This window comes from Tetrao urogallus, assembly GCF_951394365.1.
Source record: "Tetrao urogallus genome assembly, chromosome: 2".
NCBI lineage: Eukaryota > Metazoa > Chordata > Aves > Galliformes > Phasianidae > Tetrao > Tetrao urogallus.
The window spans coordinates 24,538,390-24,557,589 of record NC_136814.1 but is presented as its reverse complement, the minus strand read 5'-3'; the positions used below and the strand labels follow the sequence as shown (position 1 = coordinate 24,557,589).

General features: G+C 37.1%; 1 protein-coding gene across 1 annotated transcript in view; it reads left to right on the top strand.

Annotated features, from left to right (window-relative positions):
• The window catches only part of THADA (THADA armadillo repeat containing), a gene marked incomplete at both ends in the record, with an annotated part of 151,528 nt that overhangs the window by 53,600 nt on the left and 78,728 nt on the right, over nt 1–19,200 (top strand). The window contains 2 exons of the mRNA XM_079550771.1: nt 54–185; nt 11,773–11,941. Coding sequence (XP_079406897.1) covers nt 54–185; nt 11,773–11,941 — 301 coding nt within the window. The remainder of the gene's footprint in view (nt 1–53; nt 186–11,772; nt 11,942–19,200) is intronic.

The following is a 19,200-nucleotide window of genomic DNA, read 5'->3' as shown; positions in this document are numbered from 1 at the left end:
CAGCATGAAGGATGATGTTCTCACCAAATGCTTCTTCCTGCTTTTTTATTCAGTGAAGATGAAGAACTGAAAATCCATCCAAGTCTGTTCCTTTTGCTTTTAATCCTGGGAAAGCTGTATCCATCTCCAATGGATGGCACTTACTCAGCACTCAGCATGGCACCATTTGTTCCCTTTATTATAAGGTAAGGTAGGTCTCTGGTGGTTTTTCATATGATCAAGTTCTTTCTAGAATCTTTGTGTTTGTTTTGTAATAAAATGCCTTTTTAAGCTTCTTTTCAGTTTTAAGCTTTAATTCTTAAAGGAAAAACTCTGATGATTGGTTGTACTTCCATTGCTTATTAATCCTTATTTTGGGCAAGTGGAAAGAATTTCAAATCATGCAAGCTGTGGTGTCACTTGTTCATAGATCTTCATCTGCGAAAACTCAATTGCTGCCAAATGAAGGGTAGATATAAACTAATGAGCTTGACTAGCTTTGTAAAACAAGTCTTGTATTGCTGAATTTCTTGGGTTTTTTTTTTTTTTTAAGTCCTGCAAAATGATTGTTGGTAGCTCATTGTTGTAATGATTACTATTTAGCTCCATATCCGTACATACACATTTAATATATGCTTAGCTATATAGAGGCAGACATATCCTATATGTAATCTATTTCTAAGATAACTTTCCAAGATTTTATATAGTGTAACTTTAACTTCTGTGATGTTTATACTGAGAGACTGAACAGATGTTTTGGCTTTTCTGTATGCCACTGTTGTGGGGTTGGAGTGCTTCATAAAGGGGAAGGATTATTGTGGGGGAAATAAGCATAATTAGTACTTTGAAAGGAAGTCTTGCTATATCTGTGAAAGCTTCAGAGTAGTATGTTAAAGTTCCATTCTAAATCTTGTTCCTTTATTTCGTGAGTGAAACAAGATAAAGCTGTTTCTATCAACAGATCTCCTGATTTTTATTTTGAACAGATATTTGTTATGTCTGCTTATTCTTGGCTGCCGATGTGATGTATCTCTCGCTACTTACATTTATGGGGTTCTTAGGAATAAATAACCTAAAAAACAGTGCTAAGAAACCTGCAGTAAGAGTTTCTAATTGCACTGTATTTACTGATTTAAAATGTTTTTTTTTCTGCCGTGTTTGAATCTGAAATGCTTCTTGGATAAACAATTAAAACTATATTTGGTTACATCATTAATAAGCTCAATCTTTACGCCTGTGTCACTACACTGAAGAATGCTTGTTTATTTTTTTAAATTTCTTGGTAGAGTTTCACCATGATTTCTGATTGGTAATACATTAAACTTTGATAATCCTCCAGCTACATCTTTGGATTTTATTTTTGCATTATGACTGCTACATTTAGCAAGTCTCTGCCCCAGCAAAATAACTCTTCAACAGTGATTGCACTTAGTTAACTTTTGTGGCTGTTTAAAATTTTTCAGAGGATGTGGGGAGAAAAACCCATCAAAATCTTTAAAAGAAAAGCCCGAAGCATTTGAGACACCCATGTCATTAGATCTATGCTCTTTTGACCACCATTAGTGACTGTGCTCCTAAAGAGGAGTGGTGTGGAAGAGAAGTGTTTTCTACATTTCTTTTCCATTGAATTTGGCAGTAAAATATAATAAAATGCCTATCCATTTCAGACAGCAAATTGTATTTGGGTGCGCAGACATGTATTTTTGTTGGATTTTGGAGCAAAAGCATTGACATTTTTAATGGGTGCCAGGGAACAATACCGGGGATCCTGCAGAGTGGAGATAGCTCAACGTGATATTTCTGAATGTGTTTCCACATAAAGATCTTTTGTCCTTGTTCTGTGAATACTATGAATTTTTTTGGTCACTTGCATCAGCTGGAATGAATACCCGTGATTTACCTGGGAAAGATAAATATCTTGCTATTTGCCCTTTGATGATTTCCCTTGTGATTTTTCCTTTCAACAGGAGCAGATGAACTAGAATAAAATTATTTCCTTGTCCTTTAGTTTTCTTAAGAAGGTAGTAACAAAGATGGCTGTGAGGTAACCACTTAGGATCAAAGAGGCAACCTGAAGGCAAGGGCCTTGTTCATCAAAATGTTAATCTGTATATAGTAATCCCTGCTTTGAATTGCTCAATGTAGTATATAACGTCTGTATGTATGTATAATTGCGTGGTGGCCCAATGCAATTATATCATTTAATTGCCATGGTTTACTGAGACATTTCCAGATTTATCTTGCTGTAACACTGTCAAGGTTAGATCCTGTGCTTATGTAGTATGGAGAGAGGAGGGTGGGTATAAGCCATCATTGATTTTCTGACCTTGCAGGGCTCAACCCCAATAAATTGGCATTCATATGTTGCTCTGGGAGGATGAGTAGGATATTCAGTTGACAGGAGAATGAGCAGTTGTCCTAGCAAAGCTGGGTTTAAGAGGAAGATTTCTAATTAGGCTTTTGAGCAGTTTCGGTTAAGCCTGATTGGAATTTTCCATCTAGTGGGAGTAGAAGAGTTGTGGTTGCTCTGACCGCACTGAGGTAAATTGCACAATATGAGTAGGATTAAATGCCACAAGGACAAATCTCAAGCTCCATGTACATGCTTGCTGCTACCTTTTGAACCAGAGCATTTGATTATTTCTCTGCAGTTTTATTAAAAGTTGTGTTCTCCCCTACCCCCACACAGATGTTTTATTTGGAAGGGAACACTTTGATTCACAACTTATTACCTCACTTTTTTAAAAATCTTTTTAAAGAGCTAGATAGGTCTGTTTTACTGATTACATTCCAAGATGAAGGAATGTACAGAATGTTTTTGATTAACAAGGGAGGTAATTGGGAGGTAATGTTTTAAGTATGAAATCAAAACATAACCTCCCTTTCTCCTCTGCTTACTCCTTTCAAAAACCTGTAATCTCTTCAGAATGATCCAAATTTGAGTTACCTTATGCCCTCTCGTACCATAGTGTTGCCAAAGTGTTTGTTCAGTGCTAAATGTTCTGGACTGGATCCTGTGAAGGAGTACATGGGTATTGCTGTATTGACTTGGATACTTTTCACTAATTGAAGTCTAGTGCTTTTTAGAATTGTGACTTCTTAATTGTTTTTTAAAAAAACCACCTAGCTTTAAAATCATAACTAGATATACATTAAACAAAACCCCCTCTTTTTATGTTGTTTTCTTTTAGATAAAAAACATCTTAATTCTTAGTGAAATTTCCACTGCAAAAATTGGTCACATATGCAGATTTCAAGGCAGTGTTCAAATCATAGAATCACTCAGTGATCACTCACTTGAAGGTCATCAAGTCCAACCACAACCTAACATATTACCCTAACTAACAGCCCTCCGCTAAATCATGTCCCTGAGCACCAATGGTTTTTATCATTTTTGGTTTTAAACATCCAAATGGTTTTTAAATGTATCCAGGGATGGTGACTCAACCACCTCCCTGAGGAGCCTATTCCAGTGCTTAACAACCCTTTCTGTAAAGAAGTGTTTCCTAATATCCAATCTAAACTTACTGGTGCTACTTAAGGCCGTTTCCTCTTGTCCTGTCACCAGTGAGAAGAGGCCAATCCTGCTCTCACTTGTAAGCATGTCATTGAAGAAACTCTTTGGAAAATATAAATAGAAATTGAATGTCTTTCTCCAAAATTGCTGCAGTTATTAAAGAGACACAAATTTCTTGTGGAGAATTTTATAATTAGCATCTTTCTGTAAAATGAAGCAGTTACTTCAAAATTCCTTATTGCTGTCCTGAATCAGGAACTGGGGTTGGTGACAGCGGAAAGTGCTGGCCCTCTACTACTACTTGCTTTCCCCTTCCATGCACCCCTAAATAGTACGGTATTATTTTTGTACTCATAAGGTTGTCATTGACGGACAAAGGTAATTACTCTCACACAGTTGATGAAGCACAATAGCATGGAAGGAGAGAAAAATTGTATATGAAGAGGAAAAAATTTTTGTAGGATGGAAGAAGGATACTAAAGACTATTGTTAGCTGCTCTGTTGCCATAAGTCACTCTAAAAAAAAAAAAAAAAAGTTTGAGAAGGACATGAAAACTGTGCATCAGTTGTGAAAGCACTGCTGGATCAAATTCTTTCTCTAACTTGAAGAAAAAAAGAAAAGAAAATCCTAAGGCCATGATTTCACATACACGTAATGTACTTTAAGCTTCATTCAGTGGATAAATATGCTACGTTTTGTTGAGTTCTGGTTAAATCATTTTCAAATCTGAGCAGATGCCAATCTAGACGAAGAAGCATGGTATAGAAGGTTTTTCTCAGAATTTAAAAGCAAAATATGGGTTTCTATTATAAGAGACTGTATACAGTCAGTGAAGACACAGAGGTTCAGTGTTCAAAGTATGGATTATATGTTTTGATTTATACTAAATGGTATTCAGAGGTTAAGTATTGTCAGATACCAACAAGTGTAGAAAGCTATTTTTTAAATGCAGTTAGTCAAAATATGAAGTTCTCGTAGAAGTAAGAGCTTGAATTTCAATCTTTTATCTCTAGTTTTGTTTTGTGGTTTTTACTGGTCAAAGGGAATCAGTCTGTCTTGACAAATACTTGCCTGAAATACAAAATTCTGATGGAACTGCGTCCATTTTATTTCTGTCTATTTATTTTCACTCATGTTCACAAATTCCTTGCATGTTCCTTCAGTCTTCATTACTGCACTCACTTTACTGCAGATAAGAGGTACTATTGCAGTAGTTCATGTCTTTTGCTTTTGAACAGCAAATTCAATTATGTAAATAAGCATACATAAAATCGTGATCTTAAAATATTAACCTTTGTGTAGTAATATTGCTAATCATCAACTTGCATGTTGTAGGCGCTTTGAAAATAGGTGTATGAAGTGAAAACAATCACCTCTTATTTTATGTTCTTAGAAAGTAGAGTACTTGAATGTGAATGTGGAGGCTCCCTAGGAGTCATAGTTGTCTTATTTAATAAATCTGTAAGAACTCACTTCTGAAGGAAATAGACATGAGTAAAGAAAGCATTACTATTCTATAAGATGTTATAAGTTCTACTGATTAATGATGTTACTTGCATTTGGGCATGCAGCTTGCTTCTTTGGGAAAACTTTATTGTTAGTGACTTATGCTAATTAGTTTTATTGCTCTGTGTTGTGTTTAAGTAACTTTGGTTCAATTATGTCTGGTCTGCCAGGTGTCTGGTTCTGTTTTGCTAAAAGCCCTGTGACAAAGCCTTCATAGGCTTCATTGCAGTTATGTCTGGGGCAAGATGAAGCAACAATATTACTTACTTTGCAAGTAAGTGTACAATTCTACGCTGAATAAAAATCACAGGAGGTGGGGGAATGAGCAAGATCTGGTGCAAGGTATCTTCAGTTTGTTTGGGAAGTCATTCACTTAAGTCTTGTTAAAATTGTTTATGAATTTGGTTAAAGGCAGTTTCTCCTATTTTCATACATGTATAGTTGCACACAGGTATAGTACACATCTTCTATCCGACTTGAAAAGAGTTATGACTTTCTCTAGGCTAAACGTGAGTATCCTTTGGTAAGTGGCTAAGCAGGTTAGTTGAGTGATTGTGCTAGTAAGCTTCTTCTGTCATTCACCTCACTTTTTTTTTGTGTGTGTGTGTGCTTGGTATGGCACCAACAGGAGAATTAATGTTAAAACTTGCCTATTTCCAACTGTCATTACTGTAGACTGGAAATCTTATTAGTGGTATGATAAGCAAAGTGCTTTTGTGGGAATGTGTTTTCATATTAGATGAAAAATACTACATGTGGTTTTTGTAGCTATGCTGTATTAAAATAGCTGCTATTAAGATGTTTGTGAAAGGATCTCCTTCGGTTTCGGTATCAAATGCACATTTTCTTGGTCTTTGCTCTCTTTTTCTTCCATTTTATTTATTTATTTTTTCTTTTTTTAATGTATTGTCTGGTCAGTGTAACTGCTTAGCATTGCTGTTGTCTGGGATAATTTATTACTTCGAATCTCTGTGATATTCACAGCAGACATTGATCCATTCGAATGCTCTGTTTTTGCTGGAAGATGCTTATGAGTCCATCCTAACAAGGCCGATATCTTTCTGAATATAGGCAAGGTTCCCGAAATATACCTGCGTTTGTAGGCATATGAAAAGGAGCAATACATGCTTCTAAAGCATATGTTGTTCTTTGTATTCTTGTTGCTTTGTGCATTGTTTTGTAGTGTTGAATATTGTGAAAGTAGTTTTGAATTCTTGGTTTAAAAAAACTTTTTTTTTAAGTTGTGCCTTCAGGCGTAAAGTGGAGAAGTACCACTGATAAGGAATGGTTAAGTGAAATTATCAAAACGACTTTTCTTAGAAAAGACTGTCTTGGTAAAGTCCCCTCTCATGTCTCTACACTTTTTTTTTTTTCTTTAGTGTTCTTTTTAAGCCTGCTAGTTTGAACAAAAAGGAAGGAGAGAGTATTGCTTGAGATCTACAATGGAAGTTCTGAATATTTGGGGTTTAATAGAGGAAGAGAAATGTATTTCCCCTCTAAGCGTAATGATAAATAGTTTAGCATTTTTTCACTTTGATTAAGCTCACATTGTAGTGATAGAGAAGATTATGAACTGCCTGATCGGCAATAGACTGCTCAAGACTTCTAATCCAAAAGTTAATGTCCAATTTTCACATTCTTTGCTGTAATCTATGGCCTCTTCTCTTAAAATGTGGGCAAGTCCTTTGGTAATTTTCATGGAGCTGATAAGAAGGTTTTAAAAATACTGCTCTTATATTCTTGTTTACAATCAGCTGACTCATTCAGGATATTTTCAAGGTGCTGATCTTTTATTTACATACATTCAACTTCCGTTTTGTAGTTTAAAACAGTGATTCAGTCATTGAGACGAAGTATTCTATCTCCATTCTTTTTATTTCTACTTTGTTACTGTGTATTTCTTTCCGTTACTCTGCAACTTTGAAGCTTCCTAAGGACTTCTCAAAAATTATTCTCAAAAAAATTTTCTCAAAAAAAATCTGAAATGCAATTTTTATTGGAAAACACTGTAAAAAAATGTTCCTTTTATGTGAGTTTGAGTTAAAAGGTCATATAAGGAAGCTCTACCTTCTAGAGCATACAAGTTAAATAAACCTATGCTGAATTTAGCTACTGAGGACAGTATTTACATACCTTGATGGGAATGCAAGAAGAGAGACACCACTTAAATTGTTTCATCATGTTCTATAGCAATTCTGTAGAATTTGAAGAGAACATATTTCTCTTCGTCTGAAGTTTACGCATAGTATAAGTATCTATTTACTTATGTGCATGTTTTAGAGATCCTGGTTTATTGGCTGACTGAGTCACAGAACCTTGAATTTCTGTTGTTGATTCAGCTTGACATGAGTTTGCTTCCTTTTATAATAACCTTGGTTATAATCTTGGTAGCAGGATGGTACAAATGTATCTTGTTTCCTCCCAGAAGGCTCCTGAGTGCATATACTGAAATGCTACATCGAGCTCCAATTATTCTCTTGGATTGTTATGTTCTTAATTTCAGATTAAATCACAAAAAGATGTCTTTAGACCAATTACAATACAGGTTTCCACAGTTAAATAAGATTTAAAAATTAAGTGCTCTCGGTATTTTAATTGCTGGGGTACAACAAATGTATAACAAGAGGGAAAACGAATGTGTTTCCTTTAAAGAGAGACTCAAACAATGCAATCCACAAATACTTGGCAATGCAATCCACAAATACTTGGGCATATATATATATATATATATATAACAATACTTTTTATATTCCAGGAAACCTTGTGCTCGTATTAATGAGTAGGTACTGTCCTGCTGATATGTTAATTGTGTGGAAACTTGAGTTTCTTTTTAATTCTTCTTTTTGCATCTCTCTTTGCTTGGAAACTTGTATAACTACTTTTAAAAGTTACTGAATTTACTCTTTTGGGAATCTTTCGATGAAGATAGCTGGTCTGATGGGCATGATCTGAGACCCCTTCTGCAGAATGTTGCTTTTCTTCGTGTTCAGTTCTACTTTTGATTTCATCCCGTTTTCATGGCTGCACTTCCCAATGCTCTCTTCCAGCACTTTGTGAAGTCAGCATTTGTGAATGTATTTCAGCTGAGGACAGGATTATGATGCTGTGATACTATCTTTGTGACTGCAGGAACAACTACCTGCATCATTAATAAATTATGAATTAATAAGTATTGAACGATTCTGTGAATCTGTGAGCAGATCACTGTGACTATATCCAGTAAACTTGGAAATAATGTTTTTGTCCTTGCTCATTCTTCCTCAGACAACTATAGGTATTACTTAATGTAACAGCTGTATCACTTCCAGGTACATTTATGGTTTTTTAAATGATTCCTACCAATTCGTTACTGTGATACTCATATTAAAGGCAATCCGTACTCGCTTTGTTGATCTGCTCAGTATGAAGTCTGTTGAGAGGGCGTAATAAGAAAGGGAGATAAAGAAACACATAGGAAACACCTGCAGATCTTTTTTTTATTAATAAAAGCATGAAGATACATTTATTTGCAGCTAGCATTTTGTTGTTTGTAGCTAGAGCGAGCAATAAATTAAACACTTTGAAGTCTGCAGAGGAGTGCAGAATCCTTCTGTGCCTTATGAGAGTTGCTCATATAAATTATGTCACTTAGCAGCTTAGTTCCTGATCTGAATGTTAACACTGGACAGGAGCAGTGGAAATCCACTGAATCAACAGTTACACAAAGTGAAAACTGCTCAGATTTATTGGCTTTTTGTTCTTGATCGTGAACTGTTTCAAGTAAACAAGTTTACATCTAAAACCTCATTCACCTGGGTAAACAGCACTAAATTTAAAATGGAATGCAACTTCAACAGTTGTAAATGGTCTTGAGGATTTAATAGATCCTTCCTTAGGGATCTTGCAAACTTTCTTTGCTACTTGCTACCTTGTTATAAAATTAGACTGACATGTTACATTATTCTACATATTATAACATTTTAGCTATTTCTTAGATTTGAAAATTTACTTATACATGAAGTGCATGTAAAGAAAAGTCACCTGCAGAAAACATTTTTTATTCCTCCCACTTATTTTTCAAATAAAAGAAAATTGTTATTTCAAAGACAGGTATACGCACACATGCACATTGCCTAATGGGAGTGAGGTTCTGTGGCTGATGTTTGGCCTGCAGTAATGGTGAGAACCAAGTTTAAGCTGTGGGATTGGCAGGTGGTCAAGTGGCCCAGACTGAGGCTGCTGTTCCTTTCTGCCACTACTGTGGGGTGTAGCTGCCACCCCACAAGTGATGACACTGCTCAGAGTTAAGTTAGTTACACAGTGGATCTTGAAGGCTAATTTAACTGGAAAACACTGCATTGGGCAAGTCTTTTGTCTTGTTTTGCCTGGCTATGTTAGGTCACCTATGAGTGGAATTCAGCAAAAATCAGAACTACCCATTCTTAATCTAGGATGTTGTTGCAAACTATGGAAGAAAAGAGCATTTATCTTGACGTTCTTCTGGCAAACTTCTTGTATGATTGAGGAGTGAAGCCAAATGCCTCCAAAGCATGAGAGAAGCACAGATCAGATGCCTTCAGGATATCTGGAAGTTCAGGGATGGGTGACCTGGCGTGATATCATACATGTGTTGTTGAAAAGGAGGAGTGCTTTTGAAATGTTATCTGTAATGTTTCTTGGGAGAATGAAAAACAACTTTTAGTATTTTAGGGGAAATAAAAAAGAGAAAAGAAACAGCAAGTGTGTTAACTCCTCTCAGATTTGAGAAGCTATTTGCCATTGTGAAACGTTGTCTTTGTGTTCCTGTATATGTTCCTGTAAATCAGATTTATTCAGCTTCATTGTTCTTGAACTTTATGGTGCTTTTGTTACTTTGTAGTGACTTTGTTAGGAGTACTCTTCTGAGGCTTTCCACAAATATCTAAGTTCTGTGGATATACAATCATTAAGATTAGAAAGACCACTACCATCATCTAGTCCAACCATCAGTCCTTGCCTAAGTGTGCTGCCCTTGCTTAGAGTGACTGCTCTGAACCATGTCACTCAGTGCTACATCTATTTTTCTCTTGAAAACTCCCAACAATGGTGGCTCTACCACCTTCCTGGGTAGCCTGTTCCAATACCTCGCCCCTTTTTCTGAGAAGAAATTTTTCCTAATATACAACTTGATGCAACCAGTGCTGCACACTACTGCAGTCTTCCTGGTGAGTAGCGTGAGAACTTTGAGTTTGCATTTGACTTCAGCAGATGTGTAGCACCGCGGCTGGATGATGACTGAATTGCCCTTCATGCAAGCTGAAGCTGCAGGCTTGCATTTTCCTCAGGCACAGAAAGTTGCAGAACCAGGGCTGCTGTGTCTTGGGCCAGTTCTCCACCCACTGGGCAACAAAGCTTTTGTTTTTTTTGGGGGGGGGGGGGGGGGGGGGGAAGGAGGATGAGGAGAAGGAGGTCCTTGCCTCCTAATTGAGGATTCTCAAAGTGTGATACCTATCTGACATTGAGGGTCCCAGCTGGACTTCTCTTTGTGGCCTGGGAACAGTCATCTGCTGATGTTGTTTGATTTGTTTATTTTCTTCTGTTTTTAGACTACAATTTGGGGCACAAAGAGAAGTAAATCTGGTAGTTTTGCCTAAAGCTTCTGCTTTATTCATATTCAGTATAAACACTGTCTTTATAGACCTGGTATTCTGGTAGCTCAGAAAATGTGAAATTGCTTCCTTTATTCTGAATGTATAGCAGTCACTTTTATTTCCATAATAGATTTGATAAAATAACAGTCTGGAACAAAATTCAATACGTAAAATACTGTATGTCTGTACATGCATAATACGTATGTGCTAGGCCTGTTGGTTTTTACAAGAAAGGGGAGTTAAAATTAGGTTACCTAAAAATTGTTCTCAACTCCATTTTTTTTACTACTAAGAAAAAAACTGCACAGCTCCATTTTAATTTGTTATGCTGCATTCAACTACAAAACCACTTCTGAATCATGTAGTTTTGGAAAGTACCCTCGCACAACTTAGAGGATACCGTGGCATTTTCCCCATTTTCCACCCTTCCTTCTGAAGAGTTGTCACATTCCTTGGGAAAAAATAATTTGTGAAAGGTCATGAACAAAACAAAGAACGTTCTTAAGTTTACTGTTACAGCTAACTAAAAGTTGTATGCCCATTGCAATAACAGGACTGCTTGTGTTTGGAAAGAACATCTCTATGTGAGAGTTACATGGTTAAGGAAACATGTTATAGCACAAATGAAGGAAAAGCTGTAGACAAACCACTTTTCAGGTTTATTTTCACTATGTAATGGCATAAAATCTTTTTGTTTAAAGATATTGAATTTATTTTTACAAAGGGCTAAACTGACTTCTTGCATCTGGTCAATACAGGATTAAAACTTTTCATGTGGAACAGAGTAACTGCTCTGTTTTTGCATCATGTCATGAAGAGCCTACTCTTTGCACTTTCTTTTCAAAGATGATCTTCCTAAAAGTTATTCCCCAAGGGAAGATGTGGGAGGGTAGAGAATAGAATGTGCTACCATAGTATGGGGATGGAAATTCCAGCTCAGAACATGGCTTAGTACTTCCTTCAAGCAGTATTTCTGTGTTTCAGGCTCTAGTATGGCTTATGTTTCTAGGAGAGTAGTCTTTCACTGCAGCTGAAAAAGTCTAAATTTGACTTGTGATAGGTGTGTTGTGTATTATCCTTTGTTTTATATTCTGTGGCTTTTAGCCACAACAGTAGATTGCATCTGGATGACAAAAAATATGTATTTCTCGTTTTTCTAGGTGTGGGCATTCGCCTGTGTACCGTTCACGTGAAATGTCAGGTCGGGCCCTTGTTCCATTTGTTATGATAAATGAAGTGCCACATACAGTACTGTCGCTGCTGAAGGGGCTTCCAGATTCTACCAGTCTTTGCATACGACAGAATAGCATTCATGGAACACTTCTTCAAGTAAGTTTCCTATTGTGCTTTTTCAGTCAGATGTTTTTTGGTCGTGCTTCACTGTCAGATAACACGCAGTGAGTTGTACTGAGTGTTCAAACATGTTTAAATATTTTAAAGTTGATTCTCTCAAACAATAAAATGTAGAATGCAATTTTCAACAGCCATTAGAAGGCTGCAAGTTATAAATATCAACATTTACATTTCATGTAATGCTTCATCTCTGGAGATTACAGTGCTTTGAGAGCAAATATCTTTATTTAAACGTATCTACAGAGAGATCTGTGTGACTCACTCAATCACAGAGCAAATCTACAGCAGAGCTGAACTCCAAGTACCAGTGGTATTGTAGATACTGAGACTTGCTACTTACCTATGTGTTTACTTATTACTTGATTTGCTGTTCCTGCTACACCATCAACTTCCTGTCACTTTGCTGTGCAAGATATGATAAGCTTTATATTGTGTTCTTCTGAAAACATGGGAGAACAGCTCACTATCAGTTGGGAATCAGGAATTTCTTCATTCCCCGTGTATCATTCCATTGGTTTATGGCAGTCTGTTCAGTGTGTTTGATTTTTAAGCTATCAGTGTAATAAGTTACCCATTTTTATTGCCTGTTTTTCACAAGCAACTTTCCAACAAAGGCGTATTATATACGTTCAGCTCTGTTGGTCTGCCTTAGTTGGCAGTCTATCTTGGTACACATTCCCGTTGTCACATGTGGTGATCTGCGGGTTATTTGTAAAAGCTTTTCCAGCATATTATTTCCCTTTCAAATCATGACCTTACAGGCAACCTGTGATAAGGAAATGAGTATAGTCTCTCTAGAGGTGTTTTTGCCAACTTTATCTGTATCCCAACATGTCGATGATCAGCTTATTTCTAATGTACATTAACTGACTTAATTGGAAGCTGGTAATTTGTTCAGTGTTTTAGAAGTTGGTTTCATTTTACTTCTTCAGACAGGTATTTTGATGCTTATGAAAGTAGCTGGATTGGGATCAGAGGGGTTCATCAGATTTAATTTGCATTTGGTAGGTGATAGGTAACAGAGGAGGTCATCCCAGACTGTGGGATGATTCTGTAAAGTCTTTCCTGACGTGAATGTCAGTCCAGCAGCTGTGTAGTAGGGAAGGGCATTACCACTATCAGCCACCAGTGAGTCACAAAACTGGGGTCCCCATGAAAGCATTAGGAAAAGAGATTGTTCCAACAGAGGTGAAAGAGTTTTATCAAACTGAAAAATGATTATAACCCTTGTAATGAAGGCATGGACTGACCAGTGTATAAAGCCTCTGCTGCCTTTTTAGTGACCTAGTAGAAAAATAATAATGAGGGGTTGGTTCTGAAACTGTCCAGAGTTTGATTTTTTTTAATTTTTTTTCTAAACAAGTGTTGCTAACAAGATTGGATTTTCTTTTCCATTTCTGTGAGGCAGAAGATATTGTCAGAATGTGATTTTTTTTTTTTTTTGGTCAGTTTTGAGCAGTTACTAGGGACTGGTACAACTGCAATGATACCAAACTGAGCAGTGTTGTTCATACAGCAAAAGGGATGCCATCCAGAGGAACTTAAACTGGAAAGGTGAGCCCTTGAGAATCTAAGGAAGTTCTACAAAGCGAAGTGCAAGGTTTTGCACTTGGGTCAAGGCGATCCCAGATGTGTATACAATCTTGGAGGAGAACTCCTTGAGTGTAGGCCTCTGAGGAGAATTCAAGGGTCTTGGTTGATGAAAAAGTTAACATGAGACAGCAATGTTAGGACCCAGCTGGAGTACTGCATCTGTGCCTTGGGCCCCCAACACAGGAAAGATGTGGAGATTTTGGAGAGGGCCCGGGGAGGGCCACAAAACTGAGCAAGGGCTGGAGCACTTCTCCTATGAAGACAGGCTGAAGAAATTTGGCTTCTTCAATCTGGAAAAGGGAAGACTGTGGGAAGACCTCGCTGCAGCCTTCCAGTATTTAAAGGAGTTTATAAACTTACGGGAAGTCAGCTTTTTACAAGGGTAGGTAGTGATAGGACAAGGGTTAATGGTTTCAAACTAAAGGAAGGGAGATTCAGATTAGATGTTGTTAGTTAGTGAGAGAGTGGTGAGGTGCTGGAACAGGTTGTCCAGATTGTGGTTGCCCCGTCCCTAGAGATATTTAAGGCCAGGCTGTATGGGGCCCTGGGCAATCTGATCTAGTACTTGATCTAGTGGCTTGCAACTCTTCTTGCAGCTGAGGAAATGGAACTTGATGATCCTTGAGGTTTCTTCCAACCCAAGCTATGCTACGATTCTATGATTCTGTAAATCTGTGAATTGTTACTGCACTGGGGAAAGACTAGTGCTGTCAGAGTACAATATTCTTTGAAATTGTGCAGTTGATAATGATTCAGTCATGTCCGATCTCTCACGTGTGTCTTGGGCTTTGCTTTTACGATTTGTGAATCAAAGTTGCATGAAGTCTTTGTTTAATTCTTAACAAGATGTAGTTTATGACTGAATTGCTGAACTAATTTGCTAATTAAAAATAATAAATATTCAGAAGAAATGCTGATGGATGTTAGGTGTACATGTTATATCCATAAAACACTGATAACACAGTTCAATGCATAGTTATTGTGCACCTGCTGTAAATTGGAGTACAAAACAAAGTCCTGTGACTTTCAGGATGTTGGATGCATGGTTTCAGTTTCCTCTTTATCAATGTAAGATGGAATTTGCAAAGTATTATTGAATGGTAAATGATGTTATGAGATTACTTGTTAAAGCACTGTTTCTCTGAAGCCTTACTTAAAGAGAGCTTAAGGCAATAATCTGGCTGTGTTCAAGGGTGTACTGCATTTCCATGGCATGATAGAGAATTTATCTTCCTTTCTGATATGGAGATCTCTATGAAAAGGAGGGATGTCTGTACAATACTGAATAACATTTTGACTTTTTCCAGTAATACAGGCCAATATATGAAAATAGAATCCAGTTAATTTAATTTCTTCAGTTCATTTTAGTCAGAAGTTGATGTAAGTCCACTGCCTGATTTTTCTTTCAGTGTTCATCTGCTGTCAAGGCTTGAGCAGGAAAGTTGGAATTGCTCAGACTTAAAGCTTATGTGGTAGTGCCAAATGTAATAGATCATGAAGGTATATTACAGTTATGTTTCAGTGTTATGCAATTGCTTCATCTGTTGCAAGCCAAATGTTCATTTATAGAAAAATTGTTTGAAAAAATTTCAGAATGCAGTGCTTGTCCAAACATGGTCTGTTTTTCAAAGTGTTGAGATTGACAAGGAGTTTGACAGTAATACAAATGTGTTGTGTTTAACTTCAGTCCTCTGCATTACCCGAAAACACAGCTTCTGGTCGTCAGTATGAGAACTGTGGTTCAATTTATGTACAAATATAAATGTGCATGAGGATAAAATCTAATCATCTTTTATGCTTTATGTAAGAATTATTTTGAAGAAAGTGGGAGAAATACTGTTGTTCTATAGCTCTTATGAAACTGATGATATTTTACAAAGGATTTTAAGTAAATACGTCAAGACAAAAAAAATTCCTTTTCTCCTTAGTTTTTCTTCTGTGAATGTGGTTTCTAATTCTCTGCTATCCAAACAGTCATGGGGACAGGGGAGAGACTTAGGTTTGTAATTCATGAGAAAATGTGGAAATCCTCTGTTGGCCTTTTTAAATGATGAACTATTTCTGGGTTTCATTAAGATGTAGTTTTTTGCTGGATCAGTTGAAAGGAAGAGTTCATCCAGAGCTTATTGCAGAAACTCCATTATGCTTTGAATTTTTTATTTTTATTTTTTACTTTTGGCAGTTGCCAAGGATCTTATAGTAGTTGGGGAGATTGTGAGGGATCCTTACCAGCAGATCCATGAGAGGGCAGAATCTGCTCTCCTGATGCTCAGGGCTGAGTGATCTTGCTTTTTTCCCTCCATCTTTCTCTTCTGATAATTGTACTTCACTGCACCATGGTCCCTGCAACTAAGGCTACCTTCAGCCTTCACACCTGCTTGTGAAGTTGTGAGTTAGCAGAGCACTTCTTCTTGCCTCCTTTTGTCAAGAGGCTGTCACTGATTCTTTCCAGGAGCCTTCTGGGCTGTTTGTGCTATGCTATGCTTGTCATCCAGCGGATAATAAGAATCTAGCGGAATCTAGCAGAATCATTGTGAGAATCTAGACCTGCAGACCTGAAGCTGCTTCTAGCTGTGTGCAGAAGGCCTCATTCAGTAGTTCCTTCTGGACAAGCAGCCTAGTGCAGGTGCCCACTACGTCACCCATGCAGTGATGTGTTCTCAAATCCTACTTGTAAGCTCTCTGGTAGCCTGTCACCCATCCCAGTCAGACTTCTCTGCATTCCAGCTCTTCTCTCACATGAAGGACATCTCCATCTTCTCATCTTCCCAGCCACTGTCTGCAGAGCCTGTATTCCTCAGCACTCCAATCACGTCAGCAATCCCACCATGTCTCTGTGATCTCAGCAAACTGCATAAAGTCCTAATTCCTGTAATTCGTGAATCTCCTTGTTTGGTGCTTTAAAGCAGACGAAAGTTGTAGGATGCCTGAGCATTGTTTGTCTGGGGAACAATCCAGCACCTTTAATTCATCCAGTTGTAGTTTACTTATGATGATTAAAAAACTCCCAAATGAATGATCTGTCAGATTGGTTTTCCAAGCAAAGCAGGCATTAGTCTGCTGCTTTTGTTTTTATCTTGTGAGAATCAAGCAACATGATTGACGCTGGATTTCAAAGGCTCTGCTGTGTTCATAGCCCTAGACTCTGTTAGCAGAACAGGAGAATAGGGCAGTAAGACCAAGGCTTTCAGTCACAGTTCTGTGCTCATTAATTTCCAGAAATCTCTCTCACATTTGTCCACTGAAGAAATCTGTATGTATCCTTACAGACTCTTTATATTGAGAGTAATTCATAAGACTGCTGCAATTAGTCATGGAACAGATGTAATTAAAATTGAGGTTTCTTGAGGTCCCCCAGATGTGTGTCTGAATCAGTGCTCCACTTCCATCAACTGGTGGACTGATAGCACAAACACAGGAAAAACTATAAAATAGATCTAGCAGCTATAAAAGCACATGTGGACTCTCTTAGCTTAGACTGCTCCTGAGCCAGAGATGTATGGATGTGACTTTGAAGAGAAAAATGAGAAGTTCATGATTACACTGATGAATATAACCAGTTTATGATGAAAACATCCATAAGTTAGGTAATTATCCAGAACAAGTACCAAGACAGATTGTTGTTGATGGAAATAGAACCTGCTAATGAATGTGAATGCCTTTTTACCTCCTTTGAGAGGAGGAGAATATTAATTTAAGTTGCTACAAAGGAAGGTCAAGCTCCAGGTATTTGAGATTGCTATCAGTCTTACGTTTTATGAGTTTAATACTTGGACGTTTATGCAGAGGAATAAAGACAATTAAAATAAATATGAGCTTTTGAAAATAAATCAGAGAGGAATGGTGCATGAAGAAGATCTAGCAAGCAATCATAGAAGTTTTATTACAGGACTGAGTAGGTAATAAAACCCTACAGACTCCAATGGCTAGGGTGTGTGATTATGATAACAGAATACAAATTACACAAATATATTTTGAAAGTTGTTCTTGAATGTAGGCTCTTGTAGCTTGGTGAAAGAGATATACTATACTGTACTACGTACTTAATGTAAAATCCTTGATGTGGATTACAAACAGGAGTGCCAGTGACCATATTTTCTTCTGTTTTGTTTTGAACAAAGGATCACTAGGGTCTAAAGGAATGAATGGGGAAGTGGCATTGTTTATTTGGCTTTATTCAGTAGCATAGAAACATTAACTATGGTGAATTACTTTTTATTTAGCTTGATAATAATGTTTGATGCATAGCAGTTCTACATATGCATATAAAAACTCAATGTAGTAAATAAATGTTACATTATCTGCTGATCAAAAAAAGAAACCTGCTACAATTAAATGTTTTCCAATGAAATTTCCTTCCAGCTGTTTCTTTTCCAAGTTCATTTTTTAGTGTTCAAGATAAGCCTCTAAGATTAGTATAAAGAGAAAGGAAATACTGATGTCAAGTTGAAAGCATATTCGCTTATGTAGCTGGCAATTGCAGAACAGTTCTCTTATTTTTTCATGTTGTGAATTCATATTAACTGTTGTACTGAGGGGATGTGCTGATACAAGGAGGCAGGGAGGATCTGAGAACAATATTTGTATTTTGTATTATTATTTCTACCTGCCTGCATTTTCTGAATGTAACAGAGATGTAAATAAGTTGCAAGCATGGGAGCAGACAACCTGTGGGAGAAAATCACAGGTGAAATTTTGCCAGAAGTTTTCTTACAGCTTCATTTTTTTATCGAGCTTCTGTAGTACTGCTAATTACAGAGACAGATCTGCTAGTGGGATGTAACTTTGAAGTTGCTTTAACTGTAATTAGCAATGCTCCCAAATGTTGTTGTTCTGGTTTCCGAAGACACGTTGCTGGTTTTTAAAAGGGCATAGATATATGTAGATTTTACAACTCTGTTAAATCCTTTCATTCAGTTTCTGCATGGTTATTGAATTCCTTCCTACAACTGTGTATTTGCAGAAATGCTATTGTAGTAAAATCTGTATTTACATACTTGAAAAAACACAAAAGAAAAAAAAAGGACTTTAAGAAAAACTTTAACCTTAAAAAAAAAAAAAGAGTGTGGTTTTAGTGCAAAGCAAGTTATATTCATCGATTAGTAAAAGGGAGGCTGCTGTTTTTAATTGAGAGGTAAATATAGTAAGGGCTAGTCTGGGTTGTGCTGGGAATTGTGTGACAGTTGCCCCCTCTGTAAAGCTGAGTGGTGCCACTCTCCTGTGAATCCAAGCTCCTGCAACTCGTGTCACTGCTGCCCAGTACAGGGGCTGTGGGGTGGGTGTGGGCAGCTGCGCTATGGACAGCATCTAGTGTTCAGTTACAGCTGTAAAACATCACCAGTCCTGTGGCTTTGTCCTGGATAAATGTGCAGTGACTGAAAATGTCAAATACTGTTGTGGCTATGTAGAAAAACCTTTATTAGGTGTTAAGATAAAATTTAAGGAAAGAGAAATTCTCCTTTAGGTACATTTTTATAATGGATAGACTACTTTTTCTTCAGACAGAGATGTTAGAAAAGAATAATGTTGGCACAATATCCCACTTACTACTTCTTGAGGCACTGGATGCTTAACTGGATATAGGCCTTCCAGAACAGCAGTTGACCTGTTATGAAATCTAAATTTTTTTGTAAGTGTTCACT